At 41.8% G+C, this 12,048-nt stretch overlaps 1 protein-coding gene across 1 annotated transcript; it reads left to right on the top strand.

Annotated features, from left to right (window-relative positions):
• The first annotated feature begins 5,307 nt into the window (after positions 1–5,307).
• LOC126559821 (battenin) lies at positions 5,308–10,059 on the top strand. The gene is made up of 5 exons (XM_050215994.1): positions 5,308–5,533; positions 8,693–8,856; positions 8,953–9,111; positions 9,189–9,549; positions 9,625–10,059. The coding sequence occupies exons 1-5, from the start codon at positions 5,309–5,311 to the stop codon at positions 10,051–10,053; spliced, it is 1,338 nt and encodes a 445-aa protein (XP_050071951.1). The 5' UTR covers position 5,308; the 3' UTR covers positions 10,054–10,059.
• The last annotated feature ends 1,989 nt before the right edge of the window (positions 10,060–12,048 follow it).

Below are 12,048 nucleotides of genomic sequence, written 5' to 3'. Positions count from 1 at the left end.
GTACATGTGTGTGCGTGTATGTCGAGAAGCATTTGATTGAGCTGTGCTGCATGGGAGGTGCCTGCATCCATTGCGTTACGATATTTCTTCATGAAAAATGCATACTAAGCGTCGTATTACATTCGATGTTCATCCGACGATGGGGATTTGATCTTGTGGAGCGGGTGGTAAGGTCAATTGTGTATGCTCGATCTGGCAGTAGCTTCCGGTAGCTCTAGAATCTTTTAACCTTGATCCAGATTTGTAACCGGAGCACTCAGGCATAAAACCAAATATTGATGAGGTACAGTAGAGTTTGTTAGCTTCGTGAGATCAGCTTACATGTGCTAGGAAAGGAGCTTAGCTCGCGTAGATGACTCGGTGCGGTACTGGTTTCATATTAATAATTGCTCTACACTGCATGCGCAAGTTGTGATTGAACTCACCCGATAGGTGTTTGAGGTTTCAGATTATTGCGTTTAATGATTCGGTAGATGTTATACATGATATCCTGCCAGTAGTTATTGCGTACCGAGCTGTGGAGTAACGCTTGTTTGTTAATATTGTATTCATTGCCCTTTACGATGAAAACTGTGGGATCAAAAGGATATTCACATCAAATATATCTTTCGAATGCAGAGATTCGTGGCTTAGCATTTACGGGACAAAATATTTCTTATGAAATATGTTTATTAAACCAGTTCAGCAGATTATAGTCTATGTCAATAACTCCATACCTGCATAACATTAACACAAGTTTAGTATATCCGTATTATATTCAGCAACAAATTCACGCTCCTATTACTACGTTTACCGCAGATTCAAGTTCCTGATTAAAATTATGTTCTGAGTCTTTGAATCTTTTATAATTCCTAATTTTTCTTAAGAAGGATTTTCAAATGTTATTGGATATTATTAACGGTGTTTGGTAAGCATTTTTAAACGAAACAAGAATTTACGCGCTGCTTCAGTCAACGTTTACCGTCTACTATGTTGTACGAAAAAGGTATCCAATCTGCATTTCAACGCGCCTAAAGTTAGGCAATCATGAAAAGCATGTCGACTTTTAAAAATGTTTCTGTAAATTCAGTTTTAAAAGGTATTTTTTCAATTTCTGATTCAGTTATGATACTCTCATAATTATTTAAATCCTCTAGGCTTCGTAAAGTGATTGTCTAATTAATTTATTCATGAGTTTCTCGCAAATAATAAAGCATTGCACTACAGAAGCTTCCATTCAAATTCCGATTCAGAGCTTATATGAGCTATACATTTCAATTAAATGAACCCGCAATTAAAATACGAAAGAAAAAGTAAATTACACGTATGTATTACTACCTAGAAAAGTAGGAAAATATTATAGAACCACTTATAGTAGAACCACAGGTACTCTGCACTGTAAATAATTGCCGGAAACCGGAATGTAACTACTCCTGTGAAACACTTCCGGGAACTTTTAACCATGGGAGGCAGACAAGAAGAAAAAAGAATTAAATAATATAAGAGGTGCAGCTATTTGTCGCCTTGGTGATTATGACGTAGTACGGAAGAGGTTTCCTTCGACACAAAAAAAAAAAACAAGCTGCGACCGTTATGGCATACGATCTCTCTCCCTTTCTCTCTCTCCTAAAACACTTTCTAGCTATGGCTGTGTCTACTATACACCCACGCAAATAAATCCTGCCCGAAGGCCATCGTGTTCTAAAAATACACTAACCATCCCGAACCGCAACCCCTGGCTCTAGTCGAAGGGCTTGGTGAAGGTATTTCTTTTACTACTCCTGTCGGGCCGTTTCGTCCAGCCGTCGTACCCTATTTTCGTACGTGCATGGCAGTAAGGCGAACTTCCAGTTCCGCGTAGTAGTAGCAGCAGTACCACATTCAGAACTGAATAGGCATGTCGGTTTTGCCGAATGTGGCAGGCAGGAACAAAACCCATACGCCCGCGTGTATGTATCTGTCGGCGTTGATACAGTTCTCGTGTTGCAGCACGATGCATTTTGAGGAGCACAAAAAAAAGCTGAGGACTCCCCGAACGACGTGCAACATTCTATGCCGTGGTTTATCAAAAGTGGAAGAGTAAGTTTTGCATACTTTTTGAACGACAACGCAACGGTGGCACAACAGAAAGGCAGGACACATGGATTCCTAGCAGTGCTATCGCATACTTTATTCTCTTCCGGGGTATGGTCTGAAGTGGTGGCAAATGGTTAACGGCGGGCAGATGTAGACAGGTAGCGAACAGGAATGAAATCTACATCGAAAGGAATCTTTGAGCTGTGGATGGCCATCCTTCGCCATCTGTGATGGTGCGTTAGTTGGTAGTGCGCTTTGGACGCCTTGATCCATGACGCACATTAGCAAAACGGGCCGGAACAAAGCATTTGGATGGGGGAAAGAATTTAATTAATGACAATCTCGGCGATGGGTAAATTGCCGCATGCTTGTGCTTGTTGATACACACAATACACAGCTTCTTTCTGAATAGGATGTGCAAATAGCGTTAGGTTTAGGATCCCTGGAAGCGTTACCGCGTGGTTTGATCAATGGAAAAGAATCTAATTATTTTCACTATGAATGGTGTTAGCGGTGGATTTTTACGGGCTTTATGATAAATCATACTTTGCAGGGATATTTATCACGTGTACAGCTGTATTCATTGCATAGCAGGCTTCGATTTTGGAGCGGAAAACATTGCCGGCAGGGAGCAATGCTTTGTGTTAGCTTTTGCTGTGCTGTATGATTGCAACTGAAATTAATTATCTGAAATAATCTAATTGTTAAATTATAATACATAATGTTTTACAGTATGACTTGAAAGCTATCAAGGAATCAAGGAAGCTTTACTCAGCATGGCCTTGGAAGAAGTTTATTTAAGTATAATTTTCTAATTGTCCAAAACAAATTTAGTTATGAAAAACGCTATGATGAACCGAGTATGCCCGGGATAAAGCAAGAATAAGGAGGAAATACCTTATCAATATGATTATAGAATTTGTTCAACACAAGCGGTGTGAACAATACGGCACTGGACCGTTCTAATTAATTATAAATAAAAATAAATAAATAAGCGCTATGATAGTTAACTCTCCTATTGACTAAATTGCCTTAAGAACTACTACCAAGAGATTTTCCAATACAAATTTGCCTTAGAAGTGCCCTAGTTGGCAGATTTTGCCATTAGGATCATCAGATTTTATTCGACCTTCATTTCGATTAACAGGTTGTGTTGATTGCCTACTCACTAGGCGCGAATGGATGCGTTATTTGAATCGTCCTTCTTCAAATCGTGAGTTGATTCCTAAATCTTTAGGTATCTCATACGAAGTCTAAATTACTACGTCAGTAGCGAAACTTTACCCTTATTTTTCCTCTTGATCTGTATCTGATTTCCTCTTGAGTCTTCTCATCATCTCTTACTAGAACGACTTTAGAATGAGCATGTCTGCGGGGACATTTCTAGTCTTTGCAGTAGACTTTTATTAGGTTTGTTACCCCGAAGATAATTTAGCGTTCTGGGATTGCCGTTCCTTTGGCCAATCCTCATTTATTGTTCCACTACTTCCTTAAGCTTTTTTCTTGTATATCCTATTATCCATCCCATGCCTATCGAGATCGATCCAATAATATAAATTATTTAACATCTGTCTGTCATCCATATAGTATTCTTTTCTTTAAGAACTTCTAGTTGGTGTTAGCCTCGTTGTTAGGTTTAGTTAGGTTAGTACAAACCAAGTCCAACCATTAAAGATGTACAAGAAATTTAATGAAATTTACCTCGTGGTAACCTCCAACATCTATCTCGCGAGCAGCTCCCAGTCAGTGTTTTATTTGGAAGCTGTCGTGATCTGTTGAGCGAATACGCGAAGCGGTTGGTTGCCTAGGTTACATCCAATATTTGAGGTTTTGCACTAATTAAGCTTAATCGCACTCCAACAAATAATGAGCTCACTGTGCAGCATTAGTACATACCGGCTGCTAAGCTCAGTTGGAGTACGTATCACACTTTTGGTATCTTCTTGGATTCTTCGTAGCTGTACGTTCCTGACTGATTCAGTTCTCTAATTAATAGGTAAATTTAGTATTCGAAATTGCAACTTTTCATCATACTTTAACCCATAATAATCGCAGCTCCTTTATCTGCTCACATGACCCGTAAGCGTAAATGCGTTTGGACAATGAAGAAATGGTATGGTGTTTCTATCTTAGTTTAAATATTACAAAGATGTCTTAACGAACACTTTAACAATTATCAGATTAAAATAAAACAAATTTAACATTCTCTTCCGTGTTTACTTCCCTTGTAAGCTTTAATAAACAAGTTTAAACTAAACTAGTAAAATATTAAAAATGGTAGCTTCAATCTCTTTGCTAATTTTTAAGTCGTTTTTCCGTTAATTTAAATTGACATTAATTGTATGCGTATGCTTCTTAATTATTACATGCATTTTTCTCATTTTTTCAGTATGTTTCAGTATTTCTATGGTTGGTTTTTTAAAAGCTTATAAGAACTTTGATTCAATACACCTCAAAACACCTGTGAAAATAAAATAATTTCGACATTTTCTTTGACTCTTTTATATACTGCCAAACTGTGTCTTTCCGTTCACCTTTGCGCTTCATCTCATCGCGCGATTATGGTTGTACGCTAATAGCACCACGTGCAGGACGCAGGTTCAACATCGCAATGGTTAGGCACGCTGATAAGACGGAATTGGCAATAATTTGTGGTTCCCTTTGAGCCCGAAACCAATCATCACCGAACGTCACAGTTACTCACCGTTCGGTACAGCAAAACCTCCCCGAAGACAGCCTGTAATCATGCGGGGTCTCAGTCCACACGATCGAATCGTACAGTGTGTGTGCGTGGTATCTGGCGGTCTATTATGGTTGGAACCGGTCGATTGGACTGGTCCGGCCACCAGTATGCGCGTTAGTCGCTCGAGTGCGTTCGGTCTGAGTGGATTGCGCGTGCGGTGTTTGCTGCTGGTGCTGGTCCAACGTGTTAGCGCGAGTTGTCTGACCGCGAGCGACCTTCGAGGTCACCAACGACACGGCAGAGAGGGGCTCGTCCGATTCTGCTTCGTTGAACGCGTTAATGCTGGTGACGACGGGGTGAACTAAGGCCATGGGGTGGTAACGCTACTGTTTCGCGCATGTAGCACCAGTATCGATAAAGTCTTCACAACAAAGAAAAAAGGGCAATAAATTGTGGTATATGCGTGTATGTGTATGGTTAAATAGTGCTGATAGCGACCGTCCAGAAACGAGACATTCTTCAAGCCAAATACGGGGTTCGTGAAGAAAACTTGTGTGACAACAGACAATTATGACCGATATTGGCGAAGCATCGTCTCCGTCGGTCGTACCACTGACGGAGGACGATCCGGAACAAACGCCACCAAAAGACAAAGGGCTATGGCGTGATCTGGTCGCCTACTGGATACTGGGCCTGTGCAACAACTACGGGTATGTGGTGATGCTTACAGCTGCACACGATATTCTCAAAGAGCTGGAGGGAGACGACGGTGATCATGCCAAAAGTGCAATGTTGGTGAGTATGGTGAAAGCGTTTCGGTGGGGACGGTTCGAAGGCGAGTTCGTTTTGGTGTGGAAACCCGTGTACCACTCGGCCGCGTCTGTTTGAGTGAGTGTTTGTATTTCGATAGGCACCTCTCCTATATGCACGTATTTGTTGGACGTAGTAGTACAGCGTGGCAACGATTTATTTGCAAACAAACGTGCGAGTTTCACAGCTGTTTTGGTCGTTCGTTCACAACAAACATGGTAGAGTTAGAGGTGCCCATGAAGGTTTAACCAGTCGATGAGCTGGCCCCCGCTTAAAACGGGGAATCTCCCCGAACTGCAAGCTATTAGACTTTCAACACGTGAATGTGGGTTTGTGAGGAAGCACCGTCACGTGGTCTCTTACTATTGGACAGTCAGGTACGACAGCGCGATGCGTCCGCGGAATGATTGATTAGCCAATTCTTTACCTTCTCAATGTCTCGGCCGTCTACGACAGCTACCTGATAACCGGACCTTAACCCTGATGGCATGAGACCTTCTTAGCCGTTTATGTAGCGCCGGGCGTGATCAGCCTACACAAAACGGTCACTTGCGCTGTTCAAGGTTTTGCTTGAGGGCCTATCTGCCAGCGGTACGATTGACAGTTTATCAGTTGCTTAATGAGTAGGCGGTGGTACAAGATAAAGACAAATTGAAGCAAATACTTACGAGACAAGCCACACAGCCGCATACCGCTTCCCGGCAATAACAATCTTAATGTCCGTTGGAGATCACAATGATTTTACAACTGTCCAACGGACGGCTGTGTTGGTGGCAATGATGGGACCCCAAAGATTGAGCGTATCGTTTTTAATTTTTGATAAGATTATTCGAACACAACCAGCAGCTGGTGCAATAATGTTAAAGTTGCGATTGGAATAATAAATTGGTAAATTGAATTACTATCTGATCATGTGTTGTGGGGTTGTTTTGCCAAAGGGAGCAGTGTCATTATCAGAAAGCATGTTTAAATTACACATTTCCTTGTTTCATTCATTGTATTGTAGCATCAGTGCGACAGACACGATATGAGTGAAGAAACTTTAAGCTTATCACGTTGAAGGGTCAGTCCGTGAATTTAAAATTAGTTTAAAACATTCGCTGGAGACAGGAAGTAGGATATTGCCATTAGGAAGGCAAATACCGTGAGTGAACAAATTTAAAAATTACTTTATTACAAAATAAACAGAAAAAGCTCGCAAACAATTTAAACAACGGACCTCGTATAGCTTTCTTTAGTTCAACAATTATCTTTACTGGCTGTTAGTGGCGCAAAGCTGACAATTTTACCAGCGAATTGTAGTAGCATGATTAAGATCCACGCCATCATGAGCACAAAATCGGCCCGATGCGTGGAAAGTGAACAATTTTCTAAAGCTATTACAGCTACATGGAAAACTGTCCCCTAAAGTCCCGTTGCTGAAAAGTTCCACCCCATACAGTCAGGTTGTCGGTTCGGTAGAGAGGCCGTGGTGAAATCATGTTTCGAAAATCGATGGTACTGGAACTGGAAGCAATAAATGCACAAAAGGCACCCTCAGGTGCTTTTCTAAGCGGTGTCGCTTGCTTTTCGTTGAACATTGCATGGGTTTGATGCTTACGGGCACGCTGAAGTAAATAGCCAGCTGGGAATGTTGTATCACATTTATGGTTCTGTGTTGCCCAGGTTTCGGGTGAATCGGATTGGCTGCCATTGGTTGGTTTGGTATTGATAATAAAGCACATTTTTTATGCTTTGTGAGACTACTTTGAAGAGATATCATGTTTTTAATATTAGTGAAAAGATTAATAAACATGAACTGACGATGAAGCCGACAACTGTTTAAATAAAAAATTATGAGTAAATAATAAATAGTAATAATAATTCTAATAACAGTAATAAGGAATTTAAATGTTAAACTTATAAGGCCCCGCGCCACGGGAAATTTTAAACTGTTGAAATCAAGGTGATTGTAAATTGTAAACAAATCTCAATATTGCGATTTTAGCCTTTTCTTCCTTGGCTCGAGTAGATATTTTGTGTATGCGCCAGGTTCTCACGATCAGAAAACGATCACAAAATGATAAAATTTCCCCAAACACTCACGAACATGGAACCATGTACGAGGATGCTTATTCTGATATTAATGATAAAGATGCTAGCACAATATCTATTGAGTAAATTATTTTATTAATTATATATTTGAATATGATCAAGTGTTTACCGGATGAGTTTGACAATAGTTCCTTACAAATAATCTTAGTTCTAATCTTATACTAGCCTAAGCTTCATTTAATTGAAAGTTTAGTTGATAGTAAGTCTTCGTTTTGCTGATTCGAAATCTAGATGCAATGTCATGTTTTACTGCAGCCTCAATTTTGAAATTTAAAACATAGAATTAGTAAGCGAAAATTTAACCATCCATGATGAGTGGCTGCCACAAAGTTTTGTAAAAAAATTAAGAATCGAAGTTCGGATTTGGGTCCAAGTTTCACATCAAAAGAAGTCACCAAGCACCATAGAATTAATTTAAAACTCATAAGCTTTTGGTTGTAGTTTCTTTGTAGTTTTGACCATAGAATTATGGTCAAAACTTTGAAGGAAACCCCACATATGTTTTTATTGCTGTTTTTCAGTACTTTTACTTGTACATGAAAAAGACATGATGAAAAAAAAACAACAAATACTTGGGTAGAAAACGTCCCAATCCAGCAGTGATGAATTTATTAAAATAATCACGAAAATATAGTTAGTTTTTCTCATCAAAAACTAATATTCAATACTGTGTACGAAAGTTTGTGCCCTCAGCTAATCTGCGGTCTACAGACGCAGTCATACCGTGCTTAAATCGTTACAAGATTTCAAAATTCCAAAATGCAGGCTTCTTTTCAAAAGCAGTCATTTCCCAGCCATAAAACGCTTCACAAACCATTCGCCGCCAAAAACGCATTTCAACGTTTTAACTACTTCACCGTTGCTGTTACTGCTGCTAATGAGTCGGGCACCATTCCCTCAGGAAGCGCACAAAACGCGATGTTCGTTTGAGTTGCAATCTCATTTTTCCTCGCCATCACGAAAAACGAGCTCGGGCACACGCTCAATCTGTTGATGGACCGGTTGGAAACGATTTACGTGTAACTTGCTGCTGCTTTTGTTCCTCCACAGAACGACTACGGCGTGGCAAATACGACGGCACGGGCCGATGACGTTACCTTTGGCTACGAGGCACGTCCGTGCAACAAGCTCTCGACCGGTGCAATTCTCCTGGCGGACATACTGCCGGCGCTGGCCGTCAAATCGATTGCATCGTTCCTACCGCTGGCGAAACAGTACGTACAACAGGCAAACCTCGCCAGGCTGGTGCTTTTCTCACGATTCACTGTTTTGGACTGTGTTTTTCACTTCTGCTCAATTTTTTTTTGTAGCGTTCGAATTTTCCTGTGTGTTGTGGCCGCCGCCGCAGGCTTTCTGCTGACGGCGTTTGCCACCGTCGAATGGGTGCTGTTCGTCGGCGTTATAGCGACCTCGTTCTCGTCCGGGCTCGGTGAGGCCACCTTCCTAGCGTATGCGACGTACTTCAACAAGTCAGTAGAACAGCTTTTATTAGTTTTTAATGAACGCTGTGTAACGAGCTTTTTTTTTCTTCCTACCACGCGCACAGAAACGTTATATCCACCTGGTCCTCGGGGACGGGTGGGGCCGGTATTGCCGGGTCTCTCTCGTACACCGGACTGACGGGACTCGGACTGACGCCAAAGACTACCATACTCATCATGCTGGTCGTGCCGGGTCTGGAAGCGGCTGCATTTTGGTTGCTATTGCGTCACAAGGACACGGACAAACCGGCCGTACTGGAGGAGGCGAAGGAAAAGCCGGAAGAGGTTGACTACAGTACACTGCCGGCGGACGAACGGCCGCTTGAGAACTGGAACGAACGCATCCGTTACATTCCTTCGCTGTTCATCTACATGATTCCTTTAATATTGGTGTACCTGCTGGAGTATTACATCAATCAGGGACTAGTAAGTGGTCTTGAACACTAGAAAACATTCTCACAAAATTACCGATTCTTTTCCCTCTTCATTTTTCCCACACAGTTTGAGCTGGTATACTTCCCCGGCATCTGGCTGTCCCAGTCGGAGCAGTACCGTTGGTACCAGGTGATCTACCAGATCGGTGTGTTCATATCACGCTCGTCCGTCAACCTGATCCAGTTCCGGCAGGTGTGGATAATGGCGGTGTTCCAGTTCCTGAACGTGGTGTACTTCACCTTTGAGGCCGTGTACTACTTCACGCCCTCGATCTGGATTATCTTCGTGCTCATTCTGTGGGAGGGATTGCTGGGCGGCGGAGGCTACGTTAACACATTCTATCGCATTCAAACGGATGTGCCGGCGGCAAGGCGTGAGTACGCGATGATGGTCACATCCATCTCAGACTCGGTCGGCATTGCGCTGGCCGGTGTCGCTGCCATACCGTCGCACAATGCGATCTGTGATCTGCCGGTGCCCGATCGGTTGCTTTAAAGGGGAGCGAACGTTTCAGCCGAGCGTTTGTTTTTTAGCCCGAGGGAATCAGGGATGTTGTTATACAACACAATATAGTTGTAGCACAAAATAGTCAAATAAATAATTTGTGTACCGTTTTACTTACACATTGTTTCGCTTGAAATGAATCGAAGGTCTTGAACCAATACGAAGTTATTGTTCCATGGTAGTAGGAAAAACGTTGTTCCAACAAGGGTCCTGCAAGGGTCAAAGAAGCAAAATATTCTTTAACAAAGCAATCAAGATTTAAGCTTGCAAGATTCCGTTTCAAATCACCTCCTAACATCTTCCTAGAAGAGATAACGCCTGAAGTTATGCAATTTGCTAGAACAATTTTTAAAAAGCGACATTTTATTCAAATGCTGTATTCGATCATTTGGCTTATTGTCTAGTTTACTGTATGAATACAAAAGTAACCAATTTTTGCGTTTTGATTTTTAAAATAACCAAATCATACCGGTAGCCTCTAACGAGTATGTTAATTTCGACCCTTAGCGGTTTGTTTTGGCAAACGAAACAAAATGTGCAACATTTAAATTCAGTATCCTTTTGAGTCTTGAAAAACATAAGTTATTGAACATAATAACGCGTAGATTCGATAAAAAAGAACCTGCTGCGGAGCAAAGCTGAAGTCGTCCTTTTATTGTTGGAAGAAGATTCAAACAAACCATAGATTTCGTAGAAGGCCTCTTAGGTTTTCAACTTTACGGTATGTGACGTAGCTAGCTGCCGAATAAAAGGATATCCAACCCAAACAGGATATGTCAGTAGGCGGACCAACTTTTATCACTACACCCCGGTCCGTTATATCCCTAAAAACGCGTCTGCCCTTACGTTTCCGTCCGTCCGGCAATACCGGACTCTAGCTAAGCAGATTTGAGAAGCGAGCTAAATTATGCAAACATGTTTTTATCCGGTTTATAAACTATCCGCCCCGGTGCGGTAGTTGCGTGTGTATGTGTGTGTGTGCCTCTCGTCCTACCTGTACGTCCGTGATGGGAAGTGAATTTTAGAAGTTTATCGAGCTGTGTACGAACGGATGCTTCTCAAACTCATCGACAGGACTCCAAGAGTCCTCGGGAAAAACAATTTGCGTTGCTAACCTTTGCACCGTTGGCCGTTGAAACGGTGAAACGATCCTACAGGGTTGATGCAAATAGTTCGTTCCTCCCCCTGGGGAAGCGGTGTAGGAAACATACCAGCGGGTTTTGAGGTTTTGAGTTTCACCTTCGACGGACACCGTATGGTATCCCGTGCAGGGCTAGTAAAAGAAAAATAAGAGTTTCACGTTTCCCTCCCGGCCAATCCCAGCGTTCCCCGCGCCGGAAGTAATGCAATCTACATAGTTTCATGTTTACATTTGCATAATTTTGCTTGCAACCTTATGTGCCAACGGTGCGACGCACACATGTGTGCTAAGGAGGTAGGGCGAAAAGTTGTGCAAAGTATGCCCGATATGCCATTGTCACATCGGTGCCATCGGTTATCGGGTGCCGGTGGGTTACGGTGAAAGTTTAACACCCTTTAGCACCGTTTTGTGACCGAGTTGATAGAAAAGGTTCGACGTAATTGGCAAGGAAGTGGTTTTTACAAATCATCATCTTCGGTCCCGTACCGAGATCGGCGTGAGAAGGCTAGAGGATTAACACCTGAAATGAAAGGTTTTACATGATCGAGTGGGAGAGAACAGTAGTGGGTGCCGAAGCTATTGTACGTGTTGTTAGTACATATCCGCACACGTGAATATTGCTACATACGTCATAGCACTGCAAATAAGTTATTGGAACAGAAATGGTTTCATTTGACATGCAATGATCAACGTTTTTTGGAAAACTATATTAATTATAAATAAATAAATTAATTAATTAGAGCTTTGGTTAATTAAAAGTTTCGATTGAATGCGTATCTTGCATGTACATAGACAAATATCCGGTGATGTCTTTTAGTAGATTTCGAGAGACGACTCACCACAAC

This window comes from Anopheles maculipalpis, chromosome 2RL, assembly GCF_943734695.1.
Source record: "Anopheles maculipalpis chromosome 2RL, idAnoMacuDA_375_x, whole genome shotgun sequence".
Taxonomy (NCBI): Eukaryota; Metazoa; Arthropoda; class Insecta; order Diptera; family Culicidae; genus Anopheles; species Anopheles maculipalpis.
The sequence above is the reverse complement of the archived record's forward strand: the minus strand, read 5'-3'. Positions and strand labels throughout refer to the sequence as shown.